Source organism: Microtus pennsylvanicus, chromosome 6 (assembly GCF_037038515.1).
Source record: "Microtus pennsylvanicus isolate mMicPen1 chromosome 6, mMicPen1.hap1, whole genome shotgun sequence".
Lineage (NCBI taxonomy): Eukaryota > Metazoa > Chordata > Mammalia > Rodentia > Cricetidae > Microtus > Microtus pennsylvanicus.
Genome location: NC_134584.1, coordinates 32,544,499 through 32,568,160, shown reverse-complemented (window position 1 = coordinate 32,568,160; position 23,662 = coordinate 32,544,499). Strand labels below are relative to the sequence as shown.

At 38.3% G+C, this 23,662-nt stretch overlaps 1 protein-coding gene across 1 annotated transcript; it reads right to left on the bottom strand.

Annotated features, from left to right (window-relative positions):
• Positions 1-5: 5 nt before the first annotated feature.
• Positions 6-19,861, bottom strand: Ccdc152 (coiled-coil domain containing 152). Its single transcript, XM_075975978.1, has 8 exons — positions 19,775-19,861; positions 16,792-16,897; positions 11,419-11,487; positions 9,607-9,671; positions 3,629-3,731; positions 2,336-2,463; positions 397-480; positions 6-128 (listed from the first exon to the last, which is right to left on the bottom strand). The coding sequence occupies exons 1-8, from the start codon at positions 19,859-19,861 to the stop codon at positions 6-8; spliced, it is 765 nt and encodes a 254-aa protein (XP_075832093.1).
• Positions 19,862-23,662: the final 3,801 nt, after the last annotated feature.

The following is a 23,662-nucleotide window of genomic DNA, read 5'->3' as shown; positions in this document are numbered from 1 at the left end:
TCTGCTCAAAACCGTCCCCGAGGAGGGTGGAAGTTTTTGGCAGCTGCGAGGCGCCGCTCCAGGTCTCGGATAGTGTTCTGGAGACTCGCAATCTCCTTGCTCTTTTCCTCTTGAAGATGTTGAAGCTTCTAAATGAAGCAGAAGAAAGGCTGTCATTGCAATTTAGAAGTAAGATTAAGTATAAGGAAAGACAAAACAACAATCAAAACACACCGGACTATCTTACTGTGAAAGGCCTGTAGCTTCACTTTTGTGTGATTGAAAGGAAAAAACTGGTATAAGGCTACAAAACTAATTTACTATATTTAAAATAAACATTAGGAAATAAATGTTCATAGGAACACATTGATGCAATTAATTTACTGAAGACAGAGTCATGGGACAAAATGCACCTACCCTTCTGTAGATACTCTGCGGCAAAATAGTAGCATCCGGATACGACTTTGATTTAGTTTGAACTCTTGCTAGTTTTGTGTCAAACTGAACCAAATTCAAAAAAAGAAAGTCATTAAGGCTATTGTAGTTCAATACTCAGAAACAATGTTTCTACAGAAAAAGTATACCAGCAACATCCTTTGCTATATATTTTGTAATTGAACACACTCTATATAGCAGACAGAAAAGTCTTTACGAAACAATTTGAAAAAAAAAACAAAGACTATCCAAACAAGATTCAGCTAGATGGTGAGTTAAAATTGTTTGGGGGGCTTTAAAAGAGGGTCAAAAGCCTGGGTGCTACCTCTAGAGATAGCACGGTACTTTTCCTCTAAATACCATTGCTCTCCCCCATTCCATGTGAGGCATACTCTTGATCTCCAAGTAGAAAATGTTTCCCCGTCACCACTGTTGTGCTTTCGTCAGGAAAAATCCCCTGTAATTCACAGTCTCAGGAGATATGCTCACAGATCTTTCAAACTTTGAAGCCAAATATTAGAAATTGATTTAGTCAATTCAGGCTTTTTTTTTTTTTTGGATTAAATTGAGTCAAATTAAAAGATCTGTATAGCCTATTCTTATAAGCCATTTTTTTTTTTTGGTTTTTCGAGACAGGGTTTCTCTGTAGCTTTGGTTCCTGTCCTGGAACTCCCTTTGTAGACCAGGCTGGCCTCGAACTCACAGAGATCCGCCTGCCTCTGCCTCCCGGGTGCTGGGATTACAGGTGTGCACCACTACCGCCCGGCCCATTTTTAAAGCACAATGTTCCACTATAGTTCTTCCTTTTAGATGAACCTTAGTGTGGCCTCTCAGAAAACTAGATAAGCTTTCCATGAGATTGTGTTCTGGTTTTAGGAGAGAACTGGACTTATAATGAAGATACACAAAGACATCCGAGTACTAGTCAAATAGTATAATCAGACTAGTCTATTGGCAGATCCCAGATAGCAAATAAAACACAAATTCCTAACTGAGAGATGGTAAGTAGGGGGTACATCTTGAAATAGGCCCGCTGTATTTCAGTTGGCAACCCAGCCCTCTCTGTGGATAGACTAGCCTAGGAGCAGAGGTGACCCATCAGCAGCTGTCTAGCAGTGCAGCGGCAGCAACAGCAGTAGCAAAATCCCTCTGAAGCAGTGTAACCCTTTCTGCCCCAAATGTTACCTAAAAGCACCCTAGGCATTGCAACGTTCCTGGAAAATAAAGAGTAAATTATTTTAATTAAGCTCTGTGAATTTTTGCATAATGTAATGTCAAAGTAGAGATGGGTGGAAGTCATGGCATAATACTGGAAGAAGAGGTTGGTAGAATGTAGAAAATATGCAAAAGACAAATACTTTGTTAACACATCAGTATCCATGAGATTCTGACATTAGTGGAATAAACAGTTCATTGAAAAGAAAGAAACTACAAAACTGATGAGATATACTTATTTAAAGTACATATACAAATGTTTCAAGGAAGTTTTGTTTGTCTCTAGAATATATGTTTTCCTGGAACTATATTAGAGAAATTTGCCTGCTTTTATCCCATATAGAACAAAAGGGTTCCGTGATTTCTTCTGGAGAGAAATTTTGCCAAGGATTTGTTGTACTCTTGCCATGCTGGCATGGTGGCTGTGCGCCTCCTGTGTGGAGCAGACTGTAAAACAGCTAACTCCTGAGTTGCTGTCCTCATTCTCAGAGGAAGCAATGTCCTTCCTGGAAGTTAGGACCTTCTTTTGATCAAGCCTATGACTGGTAGCCTGCTGACTGAGCGCTGCTCTTGCTGGAGAACGAGAATGCGTGGAGTCTTCTTAGAAGGTTCTATCTAGTCCTGAAATTTATGTCACTGCAATAGGAGACAAAGCATGGTTAGACTAAGGAACACACTTCTGTTTAGCAGACTTGCAAGCACCTACTTCTAGATGTAGTTTGAGTATTTCATTTTGCTTTTCCTTCTCTTGAGTTCTTAACTTTTCATTTAACTCTGATATTTCCATCTCTTTCTTTATCATTAATTCTTTGTGCTTTTCTTCATTTAATTCAACTAAGTAAAACAAAAATAAATTTAGTCATTTAAGAGTTCAAAGTTATCTGCTTCCATTTATTATTTTTTTCATTTGCTTATTCAGCATGTTTATTGATCACATGTGTACCAGGCATTATACTAAACATCCATACAGAATATATGTGTCCTCTGTTTTCACTGAATTTCCGCTTTGGGCTAGGAGGCAGCCATTAATTACAGCTGTGATTGGGATAATGCAGGAAGAACATGCAAAGTGTTGGCAACTTAGGGGGAAACTATTACTTTTCCCATCACTGTAACAAAATACCCGAAAGGAAGCAACTTAGGGGAAGAAAGGTTTGTTTTGGCTCACAGTATTAGTAGATTCAAGCCACCATGTGGAAAAGACACACCATGAGTAGGTCTGTAGTGCTGGCAGCCTGCAGAGGCTTCTTGATCTCAGTGGACCAGGAAGCAGACAGATAATATGAAGTCAGGTTGGACTGTAAACATAAGGTTTCCTGCCCATGACACACTTCTTCTAGGTAGGCTCTACCTCCCAAAGGTTCCACAATCTCCCCAAACAGCACCAACTGGGGACCAACTGTGCAAACAGCCAGTGGGGACATTTTACATCCAAAAGGTGAGAAAATTGTTAACCAAATAAGCCTAAAATGGAGGGGCCTTTCTCGGGATGCTATCTCTAAGGCAGAACATCACATAAGAAGCCATTTCTAGGTACAGATGTTAAAACAAATGAGAACTGTTGAGAGAAGTGCTGGCTCCATCTTAGGAGAAAGAAACCAGAGGTACAAGATGGACTCATTACCCAAGATCACTTTACAGTGTGGTTTTAGTGGGAAACCTGGCTTCACAGCTATTATTTGCATGCATGTGGTCCCCTAGACTGCACAGAGCACATACATTTGAGGTGTGGTGGTTTGACTAAGAATGGCCCCATAGGTTCATGTATTCAAATGCTTAGTTACCAGGGAATGGAACTATTGGTCCACATTAGGCAGAATTGATAACAAACATGAACAAGACTTAGAACTATTATATTTATGTTGCATAAATATACAAAACTTAAATTAAAATGTATCAAGGTGTGTTCATTCAAGAATACTATTATTGGAAAAAAATATGCACCTTTAAATTGCTGCACAATATGTCAGAACTCAATAAATTAAAAATATAAAGTTACCTTTTTTCTGCATATCCTGATAAAGTTTGCTCATTTCGATTTTATGTCCCTCCTCTTTGATTTTCATTTCACTTATGAGTTTGGAAATACTGTTCTTATATTCCTAGACATTAAAATATATTCATTTTCAATGTAATAATTAAAAAGATTAAATTCCCAGCTAACATTAATTTTGGCATGCAACCATATCCAGTGCTTTTTATTATACACAAAATAACAAGTTTTATTATCCACACATATAGATCACTGTGCCTTGCTCATATGTGCACCCATTTCCTGTCCCTCCCTCAGTTATTCCTTTTCCTCTCTCAAGACAGTCCCTCTTATGCTGAAGACACACCCAGATTCTGCGTAAGAGATTTTGCTGTATTTTGTTTGACTTCCTCCCTGTTGTGGTGTGAATGTGGACTAATCCCATATGCTCATGTGTCCGGATGCCTGACCACCAGACAGGAATCCTGTTTTCAGAGATCTTGGAACTGTTAGGAGGCACTTACACAATGTGTAAAGGCTTATCACTGGGGGTAAATCTTGAGATAAGCAGCCTGTCTCTACTTTCTGCTCAAAATCTGCTTCCTGACAGGGGCTGCAATGTGGCCGGTGGCCTCAGTTCCTTGTTCTTTCTCTGCTGTGACCAGATGTGTTCTTCAAACTGTGCGCCTAAAGAAAACTTTCCTTCTTTAAACTGTTTCTTGTCAGGTACTTAGCTGTGGCAGCAAAAGTACTGATGTGCATTATCTTTCCTTGTTCCTCCTCCCCACTTCCTCGACACTCCTTTTTCCTCCACGTTGTATTGTACCCCTTCTACTTTGTTCGTCTCTCTCTCTCTCTCTCTCTCTCTCTCTCTCTCTCTCTCTCTCTCTCTCTCTCTCTCTCTCTCTCATACACATACACACTCACTCACAACATCTCACATACTCTTCTACAACACACACGCATGCTCTCTCTCTCACTTACTTAAACTGTGTATATATTCCCATTCCTAGCCTCATTTTACTCAAGTCTTTGTTCAAGACATTTTGTTTCCACCTTCATGTCAAATATATGTGCATGATCTTATGCATTTATATAAAATCTAGGAAGCACAAATGAAAGAAAATATAATGATATTTGTCTTTAGAAGATTGGTTTAATTTAATATGATTATCTCCAGTTGTATCCATTTCCCTACAAACAACCTAACTTCATTTTTCTTTATGGCTAAAAAAAGATATCACTTTATATAGATACATTTTTATTTGTTTCTCTCTTTCTTATTAATTAATTAATTAGTTAATTTTCTCCAGCGTGATCACAGTTTCCCCTCCCTTCCTCCTCTTCTCCCAGTCCCTCCCTGCAACGTCTCTCCCTCTCCCCATCCCTTCAGAAAAGTGCAGGTCATCCATGTATATTGACCAGTCACAGTTTATCAAGTTGCAGTGAGACTAGGTGCCTCATTAATGCTGGACAGGTAATCCAGCAGGAGGAAAGGGTGCTAAGAGCAGGCAACTGAGGCAGAGGCAACTTCTGCTCCTGCTGTCAGGAGTCCCACAGGAAGATGAAGTCATGCAACTGGAACACATGTACAGAGAACCCAGGCCAGTCCTATGCAAGTTCTCTGGTTGATGGTTCAGTCTCTGTGAGTCCCCATGAGCCCAGGTCAGTTGACTTTGTGTGTTTTCTCGTAGTGTCCTTGGCCTCTCTGGTTCCCATAACCCTTCCTCCTTTTCTTCCACAGGATTCCTCGAGCTCTGCCTAATGTTTGGCTGTGGGTCTCTGCATCTGTTTCCATTATTTGCTGGGTGAAACCTTTCTGATGACAACTGGGCTAGGTACCATCTATGAGTATAGCAGAATATCACTAGGAATCATTTCATTGACTTTGTTTCTATAGTGATGCCCAGGCGACGTATAGGATTCTCTCCTGAGTGTTTCAGCCAGTGAGGGGCAGGACCAGTTCTCCGTAGTGTTGCAGCTAGTGGGGGGGGGCAATGCTGTACAGTCCTGTCCTCTTGGCTTTGGTGGTATCAGGGGCCATGGACATCAAAAGAGATGCATCAGAGCTATGAAACCAGACATGGGTCCTAGGAGCAGCCCAGACATCATCATGGCCCTGGGTGGTTATCAAGGCACCCATTTCAGCCCACTCCTCAGCTCTTTCACTTCTCCAGGTCTACCTTTGACCATAGCATATGAACATACAGTCTTTCTCGCCCTCCCTTCCAGAACACACCATATATTTGCTCCCCATAATAGTACCCATCTTCCTGGCATGGTCCGGAGCTGTTGCTGAAGTTCCCTCCTGTGCCTCATTTTTTAATATGATGTCTAGTTTCTGGAGTCCTTTATATATTTTGGAAATCAGCCCTCTGTCAGATGTGAGGTTGGTGAAGAGCTTTTCCCATTTTGTAGGCTGCCATTGTGCCCTTTTGATGATTTTCTTTTCCTTACAGAAGCTTTTCAGTTTCACAAGGTCTCATTTATTAATGATATATATTTTTAAATCCATTACTTTACTGTTGGATATTTAGGTTGGTTCTATAACTTAGTTATTATGAACAGTGCTACAATAAATACTGATGTACAAGTAATTCTATGATTTGATGATATAGAACCTCTTTGGTAAATAGCCAGGAATGGTATAGCAGGGTCATATTGTAAATGTAGTTTTAGTTTCTTGAGAAACCTGCACACTGACTTCCATGGTGCCTGGACTAGTTTATATTCCCACTAGCACATATAGGGGCTTCTTCTTGTTCATGTCCTTAGTTACTTTTTCAAATGCTGTGAAGAAACACCATAACCAAGGCAACTGATAGAAGAAAGAGTTTATTGGGGCTTGCTTACAGTTTAAGAGTTCATGATCATCACAGCAGGGAGATGGAAGGAGGCAGGCAGGGTCCTGGAGAAGTAGCTGAGAGCATATTGTTATCCAAAATTAGAAGTCAGGAGGGAGGGAGGGAGGGAGGGAGGGAGGGAGGAAGGGAGGAAGAGGGAGAGAGAGAGAGAGAGAGAGAGAGAGAGAGAGAGAGAGAGAGAGAGAGAGAGAGAGAGAGAGAGAATGGTGCACATGTATGTAGAGGTCAGAAGACAACTACCTGGAGGTGATTCCACTTTTACATGGGTTCTGGGGATTAAAATGAAGTTTTCTGGCTTGCTCGACAGGCATGTGCTTTAACCTCACTGGCCTTTGTACAGATTTTTGAGAGCTCTTTGTGTAGTCTAGGTATTGATCCTGTCTGATGAGCAGGTAGCGAAGGTTTTCTTCCATTTTGTAGGTTATTTCATTACCCAACTGTTTTCCTTGCTGTAAGAAGACTTTTAACCCCACGAGGTCCCATTTATCTGCTGCTGGCATTGTTTTCTGGAGTGGCCACTGAAAAAGTCCTTACCTATGCTCTATCTTTATTTGTTTCCCCAGGTTTTCCTCTAACAGCTTTAGGATTTCATGTTTCCCAGAAGCCTGGGACTTCTGAGTAATGCCCACCAGTAAGAACAAGCATTCGCCTATTCTTTTGGAGGACTTAGACTTTCAGTTAAGTATCTCTGAGATACTTTTCTCTGTTTTTCTTTCCCCTTCTTCCTTAATTCTTCTCTGCTCCTTTCTTTCCAAATCTTAACTGCCGAGCTCCACAGTAGATGGTGAGTCAGTTTGCAGTCCAGGTAGAGAAACAGAAAATTTTACCCTTTTCCCTTCTAAAACTTCAAGACTGACCATGCTCCTTCCTATATATAACTCAGTGGGATGAAAAGTATAAAACACCACAATCCATTTTTAATTTTTTAAACAACTTGCTCAAAGTATACTTCTTACATATATGACATGTATATATATATATATATATATACTACACTTATATAATTTTTGGTGTGTTTGTTAATTAAAACAACTTGCTTCAGGAACATACCTAAGCATAAAAAAGGCAATATACAGTGAATCAACAGCCAACATCACAATAAATGGAGAGAAACTCAAAGTGATCCCACTGAAACTAGGAAAGGTTGTCTGCTTTCTCCATATCTATTCTATATAGTTCTTGAGGTTCTAGCTAGAGCAATAAGACAGCAAAAGGAGATCAAGGGAAACAAATCAGAAAAGAAGTCAAACTTTCACTATTTGCTGATAATAGGATATTATTACATAAAGGAACCCAAAATTTCTACCAAGAACTTCTACAACTCATAAACACCTTCAGTAATGTAGCAGGATACAAGATTAACTCAAAAAAATCAGTAGCCCTCCTGTACACAGATGATAAATGGGCTCAGAAAGAAATCAGAGAAATATTACCCGTCCAATAGCCACAAATAACATAAATTATCTCAGAGTAACTGTAACCAAACAATTGGAAGACTGGTATGACAAGAACTTTAAATCTTTAAAGAAAGAAATTGACGAAGACACCAGAAAATGAAAAGATCTCCCATACACTTGGGTAGATAGAATTAATATAGTAAAAATGACAGTCTTACCAAAAGCAATCTATAGATTCAATGCAATGCCCATCAAAATCCCAGCAAAATTCTTCACAGACCTCAAAAGAACAATACTCAATTTCATATGGAAAAGCAAAAAGCCCAAGATAGCCAAAACAATCCTGTACAATAAAGGAACTTCTGGAGGTATCTCAATCCTTGACTTCAAACTCGACTACAGAGCTGCAGTACTGAAAACAGCCTGGTACTGGCATAAAAATAGACAGGAGAACCAATGGAATTGAACTGAAGACCCAAATATCAATCCACACACCTATGAACACCTGATTTTTTACAAAGAAGCAAAAAAAAATATAAAATGGAAAAAAGAAAGCATATTCAACAAATAGTGCTGGCATAACTGGATATCAGCATGTAGAAGAATAAAATTAGATCCATATCTACCACTATGAACAAAACTCAAGTCCAAATGAATCAAAGCCATAACATAAAGCTCAACATAAAGCCAACCACACTGAACCTCATAGAGGAGAAAGTGGGAAGTACACTAGAATGCATTGGCCCAGGAGACCACTTCCTAAATATAACTCCAGTAGCAAGATAATGAGAAAAATAATTAGTAAATGGGACTTTCTAAACTGAAAACCTTCTGTAAAGCAAAGGACACAGTCAACAAGACAAAATGGCAGAATGGGAAAAGATCTTCACCAACTCCACATTGGACAGAGGGCAGATCTCCAAAACATACATAGAACTCAAGAAATTGGTCATCAAAAGAACAAATAATCCAATAAAAAATGGAGTAGAGACCTAAACAGAGAATTCTCAACAGAGGAATCTAAAATGGCTGAAAGACACTTAAGGAAATGCTCAACATCCTTAGCCATCAGAGAAATGCAAATCAAAATAACTCTGAGATTTCATCTTACACCTTTAAGAATGGCCAAGATCAAAAACACTGATGACAACTTATGCTGGAGAGGATGCGGGAAATGGGAATACTTCTGCATTGCTAGTGGGAGTGCAAACTGGCATAGCCCCTTCAGATATCCGTATGGAGATTTCTCAGAAAATTAGGAAACAACCTTCCTCAAGATCCAGCAATACACAATGAAGTACTACATAGCAGAAAAAAATAATGACATCATGAAATTTGCAGGCAAATGGATGAATCTGGAAAACATCATATTGAGTGAGGTAACCCAAACCTAGAAAGATAAATATAATACTCATTCATAAGTGGCTTTTAGACATAAAGCAAAGAAAAACCAGCCTACAATTCACAATCCCAGAGAACTTAGAAAAAAAAAGGACCCTAAGAGAGACATACATGGATCTAATCTACATGGGAAGTAGAAAAAGACAAAATCTCTTGAGTAAATTGGGAGCATGGGAACCATGGGAGAGCTTTGAAGGGGAGGGGAGAGAATGGGAGAGGAGCAGAAAAAAATATAGAGCTCAATAAAAACAATAAAAAATATTAAAAAACTCAACTTGCTTCTTCTTTGAGTGAACAAATGCTTTTCAAGGGTCTAACTGAATACAATAGATTATAAGCTCACCTGCTCATGAGATTTTAACTTTTCTTTCATAAAATCAACATTTCTTTTTAGTTGTTCATTTTCATCTGTATATAAATAATCAAGGAACATATTACTAAATAGACTTAAAATTAATTATCTGTAACATTTACATTTCTGATCATGCATGTGCTCTGGAAGTATGCTAGACACTGGGAATGCAGGAACATTAAGAAATTTCTTGCTTTTCACTGAACTTACAGTCTAGTTGTGTGGTAGATGCAATAGCTTTATTAGATAAACTTTCTATAGTGGCACTGTGCTTGAAATTCTGTGAGAACATGTGGTGGGGCAAGCCTGGGTCATCTTGACATTGAATAAGGGCTTGGGGAAGAAGCAGCCAACCTGAACTGAGATATAAGAGGTTAGGCTTGTTCTGCCTTTGAGAACTGCATTCTAGACACAGAGAAGAGTGTAGCAGAGGAGGGAAACAATTTCAGAGGCCAGTGTGATGGCTTGCCCTTGTAATTCTAGCTCTTGGGAGACTAAGGTAGAAGGACTACTGCAAATTCTGGACCAGTCTGTGCTAAATTATAATGGGCTTTTTCTTGTTGTTTTTAATGGGATTTATTTTATGATTGAGTTTCCTATGCTTTAAAAGTCTAGGCACCATTTTATCGTGATGAAATATATTCAACAACACTTACTGCTTCAGCTATTCTAGGCGCAGAGTTCAGAGGTATTAAGTATAATGTGAGTAACCATCTTGACTTCCATCTCTGGAATTTATTATCTTCCCATAGTGTATATGCTGTGTCTATGAGACACTAATCTCTCCTATTCTGTCCTCCAGCCCTTGGTAACTTGTTATTTCCATCTCTATGAATTTTACTATTCTAGGTACCGGGCAAAAGCGGAACTAGATAGCCTCTGAGACTCTGTACTTGTCTAGCATATTTCACCTAGCACAATGTTTTCAAGTTTATGTTGTAGCATGTATCCAAATTTCACTCCATCTTAAGGATTCCTAACATTTTGCCCTTTGCATATACCTCACTTGTTTACCCATCTGTAGATGAACACTGGCATTATTCAGCTCTGTTATTTTGATGGACATTTACAAAAAGGAAAAGGTTTATTTTGCTTACAGTTCTGTGAGTTTCTATTCATGACTCTACCCATTGATTTGAGCCTGTGGTAGCACACAGTGAAAGTGCAGGGCAGGTCAAAGCTGTTCACTGTATGTGGCTAGTTTGTGATAGAGAAAAAAGAGGCAAAGGTTCTCCCCCAGTGTTCTTTCTCCTATGGGCTGAAGACAAAGTTTCTAACACATGGACACATTTTATATCCAATCTACAAGGAGGCTATTTCCACCTTTTGGCCTTTGTGATTAAAGTTGCTATGAATATTAGCATACAAAATTTTATGTATCTCATTTTTATTTTTTTTGTAAATTCCTCAGAGTGAAATTTCTGAACCGAATGGTAATTCTAGGTTTAATTTTTCTGAGTAATCACTAATTTGTGATAATGGCTACATTACATTCTATCAGCAATACCAACACACCTTGTGTTTTGAGATAGAGTCTCTCAGTGGTCTGGAGTTTGCCAAGTAGGTCAGTCTAGGTGGCCCCTGAATGAGCTATAGGGCTTCACCTGTCTCTGCCTTTTACCATGCTGTGTTTATAGGCAGATACCACCATACCTGACTTTCTTTTGCTCACTCTTCCCTCCCTCCTTCGCTCCCTTTCCTCTTTTAAATACACTTTCTATGGATTGTACTCATGTAAGCAATTTATTGAATTAACTATCCTCCCCCCAAACCATGATTTTAAGAACGATTTCCCCAACTTACCTTTCAAATTGTGTTGATACTGAATAGTCTCTTGTAGCCCTTTTATCATAGTATGAAGAGTAGCACATTCTAAAACATAGAAGATATATTTATTTGAAAATCATCTTGGAATCTTCTTGATTAAAGAATTGAAATAAAATAATATTTAACTGAAAATTATGTGATCTTAATAAAGCAACCAGACATCTCAAGGTACATTACAATATACGGTGTCTCTGTTAGGGCTATTATTCCTGTGATGAAACCTGGAGGCAAGAGCTACCCTGGTACCAATTTCTGTCTTAGGTGACTATTGCTGTGATGAAACCTGGAGGCAGGAGCTGATGCAGAGTCCAGGGAGGAGTGCTGCTTACTGGTTTCTCCCCATGACTTTCTCAGCCTGTTTTCTTATAGAACCCAGGACCACCCAAGGGCACCTCTACCCATAGTGGGCAGGGGCCTCCCCCATAAATCACTAATTAAGAAAATGCCCTACAGGCTTTCCTATAGCCTAATCTTCTAGAAGTATTTTCTCAAATGAGACTCCCTCCTCACTTCCCCATAACCTGCACTTCTCTCTCCCTCCTTTCTTTCCCCACCCATTTCTCTATTTTTTTCCTTGGGACAGGGTTTCTCTGTGTAGCCCTGGAAGTTCTGGAACTTGCTCTGTAGACCAGGCTTGCTCTAAATTCAGAAATCTACCTGACTCTGCCTCCCAAGTGCTGAGATTAAAAGCATGAACCACCACCTTTCTGCAAGCTCCCTCTTCTCTGATGACTCTAGCTTTTGTCAAGTTGACAGAAAACTAGCCAACACATACAGTAAGTATTTTAATTCACCTTTTATGTGAAACAAATCCCAACACTTAGCAATAATTTTCTAAGGCACAGTACAGTAGAGACCGTCCCCCTGGGCCTTAACAATGTCTTCCCTGAAAGTGCTCCACACCTGGACATGTCAAGGAATCACCAAAAGTGTTTCCATGCAACTCTTCCAGGAAAGCACATTCTTAAAAAATACAGTCAAGTCACATTAAGTTTGTTCAAAGGTGGAGGGCCACAGCTAGTGAGATGGTGTAAGAGGAGAGTTTTGTTACTGCTGAGCAATAAGCTCCTTCTCTTGGTACTCAAAACTAAGTCCTGGGCAAGACAGCTATGAAATCATTAAAACCCCTAAACACTGTTACAAAGCAACCTGAGTGCCAGTGGCTTCATACATAATGCAAAATACTTTCTTCAGTCATGATGATGAAAAGTATTTTGCCAAAGCTCAAAGCCTCATGACCAGTAACAGGTTCCCCATTTGTGGCCTGTCACCTTTCCTGTTCTTCCTGTCCTTGCCACCCACTCACACAAAGCTCTCCATCACATTCTCCTTTCTCCATGTTGCAATTTCCCAGTAACGGAATGATGGTTAATTACATTTCCCAGACAGGCGTTAGCTGATAACTTGCTTCACACATGCTACTGTGCTAGGTGATAGGATAAGAGAGGTGTGCTCGGTCATTACTTCATCATTTATTGTAAGGATCCAGCAATTAGTAAAATAAGGTAGCTGAAGTTCCTTTAGTAATCAGCAAATGAAAATGATCTTGCTACTCTGTGCATACTGGAGGTTTTTAAAGTATTTTTAAAATTTGAACACAAGATGGCAGGCTCACCATATTTTTACATGTTAGAAATTAGCTAGCCAAGGAATTCTTCATCAACTAGAATGCCATTCAATGATTTAGATAAAAGCTTTTCATTGTCTTTGTAAACTTTAATCTAAATTATTCTTTCCCTCAGAATTTATTATGCTGTTTTATTAAAATTTTCTTGATTATTAAGCTATTTCTTAATAATTTAATGATTTTAGTGCAAATTTAGGATCTAGTATTAATTATCAATTTGTGTACTAGTAAATCTTCACAGAATAGTTTGAAATATTAAATACAATTAAAACATAACTTACAGCTTGGATCTGAAATTTCTCCCAAAGACTCATGTGCTAAATAAAGGTTTGGCTCATGGAGCCACTAGGAGGTGGTAGAACCTTGAGCCAGAATCTAGCAAGAAGTTAGGTCACTGATGTATTCCTTCAAAGGGAACTGTGGGACCCAGCTCTCTTCCTGGGCCTCACATTCAGGCATAAGGCTTATGGGTCCTTTCTGCTGTGTGTCATGCCATCACGTGCTGCACCAGCCCAGAGTAGCCGTGTCACACGGTCAGGGACTGGACACTCCAAAGCGGTAAGCCCTAAATGATCTTTCTTCTTTTTAGGTTGATTTTCCCCAAGTGATTGTTACAGTAAAAGAGAGATAGTTAACTTAAGCCTATAAAAAAAGAGTCTACCAGTACTTAGTCTTCAACACTAATATTACTGCCCTCTTGATCACTCTTACAAAGTGTCCAAGATTGACATTCTTTGGTATTTAGTCAAGAAGCTATGCAAAAACCTGCACAGAGATGACCTCAGCAGTCATATTCATAACAGCTAAAATTTGGATGAGAACAATGAGTCTTTTAATAGGCGAATGAATAAACCATGGTTCTGCCACAAAATTCAATAAAAATAAGTTTTTTTATTGAGCACAGAAACATGAAGCAATTTTAAATGCAAAGTCATAGAAGTCTGTCTGAAAAAGCTGCATATTATATGATTCCAACTATATGATGATTTGGGAAACGAAGACCTATACACAGTAAAATCAGTGAAGATCAGACATCCAGAGGGATCAAGGGAAGGGAGGATGTATAAGCAGAGCACTGGGAGTCTTTTAGGGCAGTGAAACTAGTATCTGATTTGATACTGTAATGATAAATAATATGACAATGTCATTACACATTTATCAAAATCCATAGAATGAATAACATAAGAAGTGAGCACTAAGTAAACTTTGGATTTTAACTAAATATCTCTCAACTCAGTATTGCCCCAGGAGCTGTAACAAAACAAGGTGTTGATGATAAGAAAACTGAAGAACCGAACAATATATGGGAATTTTTTATACTTTCATTCATTTTTCTCTATATATTTTAAACTTTCCAAAATGTCTGCCAATTAACAAATTCAAAATAAAATAATTTCTGTTATGATTTTGACACACAGTGTCATACACTTTGAAAAAGCTTTTCCATAATAAATACATGTACTTTTAAAGTTTTTTGTAGTTTTATCTTTCTGACATTTGCTAAAATTTTAGATGTAAAGAAAAATTGAAAATATTTATATATATAACTTATTTCTGATATAAAATTTTTGATTATATATAATCATTAATATACAATAGGATAAATATATATATATTATATATGGCCAGTTACCCCTATTATCAATACTCTATATTGGTATGGTATATCTGCTGTAATTATGAATCAATATTGATGTTATTAACTAAAATTCATGCTTTATTCACATTTCCATATATTAACTTCTTTTGCTTGCCCTATGGTCTTCCACCATACCATTTTATACTTATTATTTGCCATGTCGTCTTAGGCTTCTGGGTTCTGCCATTCTGTTTTTTTGGTTTTGATGACCTTGACAACCCTTCTTGTCATGTCCTTCTGTGGGAAGCTGCTGATGTTTACCTCATGATTAGACTGGGGTTGTGGAATGGGGAGGAAGTTTACAAAACTAAAGCATCATTTTCATCATATCAAAGGTACAGACAGTTAACAAGACATTGTTTCTGATGTCACTGACCATGTGGCAGAGGTAGCATTTGCCCAGTGTCAAGGTTTAGTACCATGTAATTTACACACTCCATCTTGTTATACTGTGTGCTTCCCTACAGTAAAGGAAATGACTCTACTCGGCTGACGCTTACCCAGTGGAGTCAAGCTCCACCTATCTAGAACAAATTATTTATGGAAGTCATTTAGGATTCTGCCACATGGGAGATCTCTTTTCCTTTATTATTTATTTATAAAAGTTGATTAAGGTTATTTGCTTTGCATTATGGGTATAATTCAATACTGTTCTTTTTCTTGCTGAAATTATTTCAGATTTGGTCTTTCAGTTGGTTTCTGAGTTGTTTTTGACAAATTCTATCACTATGGTTTTTTTCTTCTCTTTCACTTTTTAAAAAACATGTTTTATAATGAGAAAGGCCCTCTGTCTCTCTCTCTCTCTCTCTCTCTCTCTCTCTCTCTCTCTCTCTCTCTCTCTCTCTCTCTCTGTCCCAAGTTGAAGTGAACTCATAATCCTCCTCCTTTAGCTCCTCGAGTGCTGGAATCCTGTAATGTAACACCACACCTGGCTATTTTTTCTGTTTGAGTATTGTCTTTCTTCTGACACTACAAGATACTTCAGTCTTACAGTACAAATTTAATCCTAACCTTCACCCAGTTTTTTTTTTATTAGAGAAGGTATTTGAAGACAAGATCTTGGTACTGGATCATTGCTATTTAGGGCTTCTCAATATGACACAGGAAGAAAATAAATGTGCTCAATGGTCAGCTCTGAAAACATACATACAAATAACATTATACAGACTGAGCAGGTTATATTTGGGGATATATATGTATATTCATGTAACAACATTAATAAAACAAAGAGGTCATGCATTTGAAAGAAAGCAAGGAGGGATATGGGAGGGTATGGAGGAAGGAAAGGGAAGAGGGAAATGATATTATTATAATCTCAAAAAATAAAAGAAGCAATAAAAAATAAAAAACCCAAAAGGAAAATACAAGCACATAGTTTCATTTAAAAAATGTTTTAACATTTACCACTTTTTTTGTGTGTCTGTGCATATGCATGTTTGCAAGTAAGTGTGACATGTTAAGTCAGAGGACAATTTTGGGGGAGCTGGTGTTCTTTTTTTTTGGATTTTTTTCGAGACAGGGTTTCTCTGTAGTGTTTGGAGCCTGTCCTGGAACTAGCTCTTGTAGACCAGGCTGGCCTTGAACTCACAGAGATCCGCCTGCCTCTGCCTCCCGAGTGCTGGGATTAAAGGCGCGCGCCACCACCGCCCGGCTTTTTTTTGTTTTTGGAAGAGCTGGTGTTCTTTATCCTATGTGGATCAAACTAAGTCTAGACTTGTCCACAGGTGCCTTTGCCCATTGAGCCATCTTGTCAGCGCATAGCTTCCTTTTAAACTCTTAAAACTGGTGATCCATCTTACATTTACTTACTAGGAAATCAAGTTTTGCCCCACATGGTTTTATAGACTTGTACTGAACCTTCAATTCGCCATTTGTTACATGGGTAGTGTCTGGCAGAAGACTTAACTTTCTTCATCCTAGGTTTCTCTCATATTTTGGAGGTATACTAAAAAAGTACAATGAGACAACGGTCTGAAAAGTACTATATGCACTTAAGGTGGGTGACACACACAGGGCATACGGTCAGTCCCTGTAGTGAGTACCCTCATTAGACTACTATTTCCATAGGCAGTGGAGGACTGACCTTCTTTTATCGTGGCCTCTTTTGTTTGCATTATCTTTAATAAACTATTACTCTTCTCCAGCTGAATATCCAAACGGTTATTCTTTCCAGTGGTTTCTATCATCTTCTGCAGAAGAAATTGGGAGCATGTTAACACAAAATAAATGGCATTATTTTGACTCTTTTGCTAAGACAAATAAAAAGACAAATATGAAGACAAATAAGAACAAAACCCACTTAACATCTGAACATGGGATATAATTTTAAACAAACTACTGTACTGAGCCTTCAATATTCCCTTTTTTACAAGCATAGCCTCTGGTAGCAGACTTCCTTTATTCTAGGTTCTCATGTACTTAAAACTATGCTAAGAAGAGTGCAATCAGACAAGGGTCTGAAAAGTTCTACGTGCACTTAAAGTAGGTTACACTTGCAGGGCACCATGGCAGTCGCTGTAGTGAGCACCCTCACTATAATTATGACTTCCTGATCTATTTTCTATTTTAAAAATAACATGGTAGGGTTGGCGATGCAGGCCAGTGATAAAGTGCTATGTTAACATTCATGAGGCTCCCTTACACTTATACACACACACACACACACACACACACACACACACACACACACTCATAGAAAGGGGCATAGCAAAATATTAAATGGGCCTGTTCTAAACAAGAGGAAAATATGACCTAGTCTGAGCACTTTTCTTTCAATTATTTAACCTTTAATTACATGTTAATCAAAGGCATCTACCAAGCATAATGGTAGATGCCTACAGTCAGCCTCTCTGGAGACTGATGCAGGAGGATGTCCTGAGCCCAGGAGTTTAAGACTAGCCTGGAGATGACAAGTGATGTTTTGTCTTAAAACTTTTCTTTCCAGACGACTTTATGATGACATAAGTACACTATTTATTCTGTTCTGCACTTAGCTGTTCCACTTAGCACTATTATCTGGGAGACAATATCACAAGCACAAATCTACTGCATTCTTTTAACAGCTATTCTGAGTCGTACTTTTGAAGCTGCTATTAGGGAAAATTTTGTTGTTTATAATTTTTCTATTATAGACAATAAAGAAGCATTCTGAATATGTCTCTTTGGTGTCTTTGTTAAGAGTACAATAAGCTTCCTTGTACTCTTCAAGTACATCAATTCATCATTGATCTTGTGCTTCTGCACCTCTATTCACTTCCCCATATTATCTTCAGCAGCTCACGCTGTATTACTTCATCTGCATTACCATTTATGTATTTCTCTAGGAGGTAAAATTCTAAATGTCAGAATACTATATCAAATTAAGAAATGAACAATTATTTCTTTTTAAGACACTTGAGAATATGATAATGTATTTCTAATTTATGTCCAAACATATGACACTGATTCCTTTTTCACAAGAGTACTTATTTCTTTTCCCTGTTGCTATATTAATTTCTGGACTAAATTTTAGGCTATGAGAAGGAAAAGAGATAGGAGAGGAGAAAAGTTAAACACATGTATGTTCTATATTATAATTAATCATCATGGTAAGACTGAAACATGAACCTATTTTACTTTCATTAAAACTATTTTAGAGTTTGTGGGCATTCTGGCATTCTCTTAACTTTAGCAAAAATACATCAACTGTTTGTTTCCTTGTGCTAGGAACATTTTTATATATTGGTACAAATAAGATGAAAAGAGAAAGGGCATTATGGAAGAGAAAGCAGAAAGAATGTAAGAGCCAGAGGATGAGGAAGAGAGTTGTAAAACCCTGTTCTCTGGACAGGGACAGGACATGGCTGTTGTACTCATGACTCATAGCAGCCACGGTCTGTACAAGATCAAGGCAGTCAACATTCCAGTGGGAGTGGAAACGGACCTATGAGGCTCTCCTTCTAGCTGAGGAGCTCCTCCTCACTGATGGTCGGGTGTGTCACATCCCTATGCATGCAGGAAATACTAACCAGACTTAGTGAGCTATTAAAGGAGGAGGAGGAGAAAGAAGGATGCTGATGATGAGATGGTGGGAAGGGGAAGTCCTGGGGGGTGTTCCATGGTATGTGAGGGGGGTTTGGGTTGAATATGATTAAGAAATATTGTAAACATGTATGATATTGCCAAAGAATATATAAAACATTAAAGTTTAAAATATAAGAAAAGATTTAGCAAAACACACTTTTGCTACTCAAATCTGGTTCATTTTAAAAATTAAAATGTATGTTTGTTCAACAATGATACATTTTACTATAATATCATACAGTGGAAAAAAGTAAGTTTATTGGTGTTCTCAAATTTCTGGCATAGTATTCTTTGAGATTTGGAGACAATAAATCAGCATTCCCACGAATTCTTAGCCTTCACACTTTTTTCCTCTTGAGACATGGTTTCCTTGTGTTGCCCTGCCTGTCATGGAACTTGCTTTGTAGATCAGGCCGTCCTTGAACTGAGGTTCACCTGCCTCTGCCTCCAGAGTATGTGAATTAATTATGTGTGCCACCATGCCTGGCCACACTTTTATTATTTAGCTAACATAGCTAAAATTCATGTCTGAAGACTAAACTACACCAAGCTTATTAGTTCTTACAAAGAAATATAGCCTACAAAAATAGTCAAACAATGAAAAATGTAACTTAAAATTTGGGTCTCCCAGTAAGCAAATAGCTGCTCATAGAAACAAATGCAGACACTGTCTTATGTTTTTAAAATTAAAGCCTTTGCTTATTTTTATTTTATGTCGTGAGTGTTTTGCCTGCATCTAAGTGCACCGTGAATGTATAGTCCCTGTAAATGCCACAGGGGGATGGTGTATCTTCTGGAATTGAAGTTACAGACAGTTGTGAGCTGCCGAGAGGGTGTTGGGAACTGAACTCTCACCCTTAAGAGCAGCCAGTGTCCCTAACTACTGAGCAGTAACTCCAGACCTGGGTCACTTTTTTAAAAAATGAATTTCCTTTCTTCCTAGTTCCTCTCCCTGACAAAAATCTTTGTTTCTCTGTGGCCACTTGCTATGTGTCTTTACATACCTTTTCTATCTGTGAGAAGTCCTCTATCAGTTTGTCAAGATTCACATTGCTAATCTTTTTCATACTTTCTTCATTGCTTTGAGCCATGCCTGAAATAACAAAGTAGACAATACTAAGGAAGACCCAGAGTATTGCAGCATTGGTTGTAGTTCAAACACTAATTATCCTCTGAGCTCCATTTTACTTGGAGGACTTTTGTTATACTCAGTATTAGCAGAAGTCAAATGCATTGTTTTCTCTACTCTTTACCACACCCACCTCTGCCAATTTTTCTCTAAACACACCTAAAATTTGTAGGGTTATGTATACATGTAGAGAAATTACTTGCTTCCAATATTTAATAAAATCTACTAATGCCACTGCCTAACACTCACCTCTCTGCATATCAGCCTGGCTGGACTTAAATCCAATCTATTATCCAATCTGAGGTGTGACTTTAAAGGTAAGCATTCTCACTTGATATGCTAAACACACTTTTTAAATGCTATGCCACAGATACCTTGTTAGCTTGCGTATGTTTCATATTTTGTCTGGCAGCATGTTTATTAAATAAATGATACATAGAAAATAATGTACTCACACAAATGTTTCTGTATTTCTATGCTTTTCCATTTTTTCCTGTTTTTTGGGATATGATTAATTTTTAGTAACAGCTAAGAACTGAAATAAGCAAAAGTTTTTCAGTTTTAACCCCGTGGAACCAATCACAAAACGTGCTTCAGAATCCCACAGGTGAACTCATCCACACAGGATGGAGAAAGTGAATACAGCCAGCATTTTATATGTTGGAGTGGGAAGGTGTCTTAACAGAATCAAGACTAATACAGTGTCAAAGTATGAAATACTTGTCGCTGGACTTTTCACAAGTGAAAGCGGTGGTGAAATGCAAATCTGAAGCTCAGGCATTCTAGATTTGGGGAAGGACTACAAGCCGATATATTGGACGTGAACTAGTCAAAAGTAAACAGTAAATAAAATTCCTGAAGCAGTTACTCAAAATACCTTTTTGGTGGTCATATTGTTGTTAAACTGGGAGTTGCCTGACATCACTCCATCAAGAAATTGCAGTTTCTTCTTTTTTATTACTTGATAGTAGCAGCTTTAATGGTTTTGAAATCTGAATTTTGGTTATGTATTTTCAGTTTAGTGAAATATTATCAATTCTGAATCACAAGTAAAATTATATTTAAAATTCTAGCCGGGCAATGGTGGTGCATGCCTTTAATCCCAGCACTCGGGAGGCACATACAGGCAGATCTATGTGAGTTCGAGGCCAGCCTGGGCTACAGAGCAAGTTCCAGAACAGGCACCAAAGCTACACAGAGAAACCCTGTCTCGAAAAAATCAAAACGAAACAAAATTTTCCTTAGTAAAACTTGATTCTTATGGTAAAAAAAATAATTATAGTAGACCCCTCTATGATAAGTAGTTATTTGTTGAATAAAGTTAAAAACATCACTAGCTGATATTGTTACTTAAACTAGAGGATAATTTGAAGGATTTAAAAACCTCTAATTTTATTTTTCTTTAGTCCCTAATGTTTCAAATAATTTTTAAAAACTTATTCTGCCTCAGAACTAGATTACTGAACTAAATGCATTTTAATTTGAGCCTAGGTTATCTCCACTTTTTCCTTCATATACCATATATAACTTGTAATTATGACTGAAGATGTTGATCAATGGAAGTGCATTTGCTTGACAAGCAAGCCTGTGTGTGTGTTTGTGCGCGCGCGCGGTGGGAGGCAGGCAGCGAAGTACTGGGTAGAAGTCCCCATCACGGGACAAACAAAAACATAACATTAATATTCTAATTACTATTTCCTGCTTCTGTCACATCCATTTCTAGATGTTTTCCGAGTCAGGGTTTCCCTGTGTAGCCTTGGCTGTCCGGGAACTCTCTAGTAGACCAGGTTGTTCTCAAACTCAGAGATCCACCTGTCTCTGCCTCCTGAGTGCAGGGATTAAAGGTATGTGCCACTACTGCCCAGTCACTTCTAGATTTCTTAATTGCCCTCTCCCCTCAATTTCCTAGGTCCAGATTCTTTCAACAGAAGTGGTCTTGCCCAGTGGAAGCTTGTGATTCAGAGATTCAGTGCCTGAGACTTCTCTACTGAGCAGAATGATTCAAGACTTTCAAGGCCACAGGCTAGCCAATAGTTCCATTTCCTTCTTTGGCTTCAACTCTTGTCATCTCCTCAGCCCTGGCCAGTACTTGCAGGTGCCAGGAGCGGGGCTCAGGGTCGCTTCTTTTTAGTTCTGAACTCTCCAAGAACTCTCTCTCAGAGCCTGTGACTCAGGCCCACCAAGTGTCCTCGGGGCCCAACAGACACGCAGGGGTGCGGGCGAGGGCCAGGGGTGTGAGAGAAACGGATGGGACAAGACACTAGGAATCCAGGACGCTTGGAAGAGGTGTAAGGAAAAGAACCTATGGAAACTGAAGTTCGAAACTCCCAGGAAGACCTTGGAACGTACCTGCCAAGGCGCACATTCCAGTCTCCACCCAGGTGCTCTGGGCACCCGAGGTCCGTCCAGTCCGTTCTAGATTGCTGTCCTCTTCCGGGTGAGAAACAGGTTCCCTCAACTATGGGTCCGCCGTTCTCCTGGACAGCCTGTGCCCTCTCCTGGAGCCCCTACCACTGGGCCATTATAGGTTCCTTCAATCATTTACTGCCTCCTAGGTGCTTAAATGTGTTTCTTAGACCATGGATCAACATTCAGCGACTGCCAGATTCATTGGATAAGTCATGAATAAGCCACAGTTATACTTGGTTTATATCAGTCAGCGGGATTAAATAAATAATAACCCATATTCATTCCTGTGATTTATAGGTCTTTCCAAGTACCAGATTCAGTTAACAGATACAGTTTCTCATTTTGTGTTTGTTTTACTGGCTTACGGATCTAAGACATGTACTCTTACGTAGGTTCTAGCTGAACACTTTAGGTGTATTTCTCAGTTTTTTATCTGTATAGTATGATTAATAAAGTTTCTACCCATTAACATTGTTGTACTAATTAAGCGAAATTTTGCACTTAAAAGATGATTGGCTTTCTTGCTTCAAGTATTCAAAATATTATAATTTCCAATATTATATTGTTCCATAGTAGTTGAAAATGTATCAGCTGCAACTTTTTTTTGAATGAGAAATACAAGATTTACTTTCATTAATTTAATTTTCCTATAGGATTAAAATTTTGTCAAGCAGAGACTTATAAATGGTTATGGGATTATTCATATTTCATTATTTGAAAGGTGTTAATGGCAGAGTGTAAGTATTGGATCCAAGTGGAGAAATGTGGTCCTCACTGTTGCTCAGCTAAGACTTCCTTAATATTAGCACCAACACATAGGAATATTAAAAATAAATGGCTATTGGGAATCTTTACCAAGGATATTGACCTGCAGTTTTCTTTCTTTGGTTGTCTCTTTACCTGGCTTGGGTAGTAGAGAAATACTGGCTTCACCAGAGAAGTTTTGGAAGTGCTCCATCTGTTTCTTTCTCTTTTTTTCCCAAATAATTTAAAAAGCTCTGCTTTAGATCTGTTTTGAAAGCTTGAGAGAATTTTGCTATAAATCCATCTGGGGTGGGCTTTTTTTTTTTTGTCAGAAGACTTTATTACTCTCTCAGCTTTCTCTTTTCTTAAGGGCTTGTTTAATCTGTTGACCACTTCTTGGTTTAAATTTGATGGTTCATATCAATCTAGAGGTGTGTCCATTTCTTTTTAGATTTTTCTAATTTAATGGCGTGTAGGTCTTTATAATATTCTGAATTTCTTTAGTGCCTATTGTAATGTTTCTCAGTTCATGTGTGATTCTGGTTATTTTTGGTCTTTTCTTTCTTTCTTTTGGTTAATGGGGCTAAAGGTCTATTGATCTTGCTTAACT

Excerpts from the sequence above, each read along its gene's own strand:
- Ccdc152 (XM_075975978.1), bottom strand. The coding sequence starts at position 19,861 with ATGGCTCAAAGCAATGAAGAAAGTATGAAAAAGATTAGCAATGTGAAT. Across the intron at positions 11,488-16,791 it reads AGAGGCCACGATAAAAGAAG|AATGTGCTACTCTTCATACT; the intron begins GTCAGTCCTCCA and ends TCTATGTTTTAG. Across the intron at positions 129-396 it reads CGCAGAGTATCTACAGAAGG|AAGCTTCAACATCTTCAAGA; the intron begins GTAGGTGCATTT and ends TGCTTCATTTAG.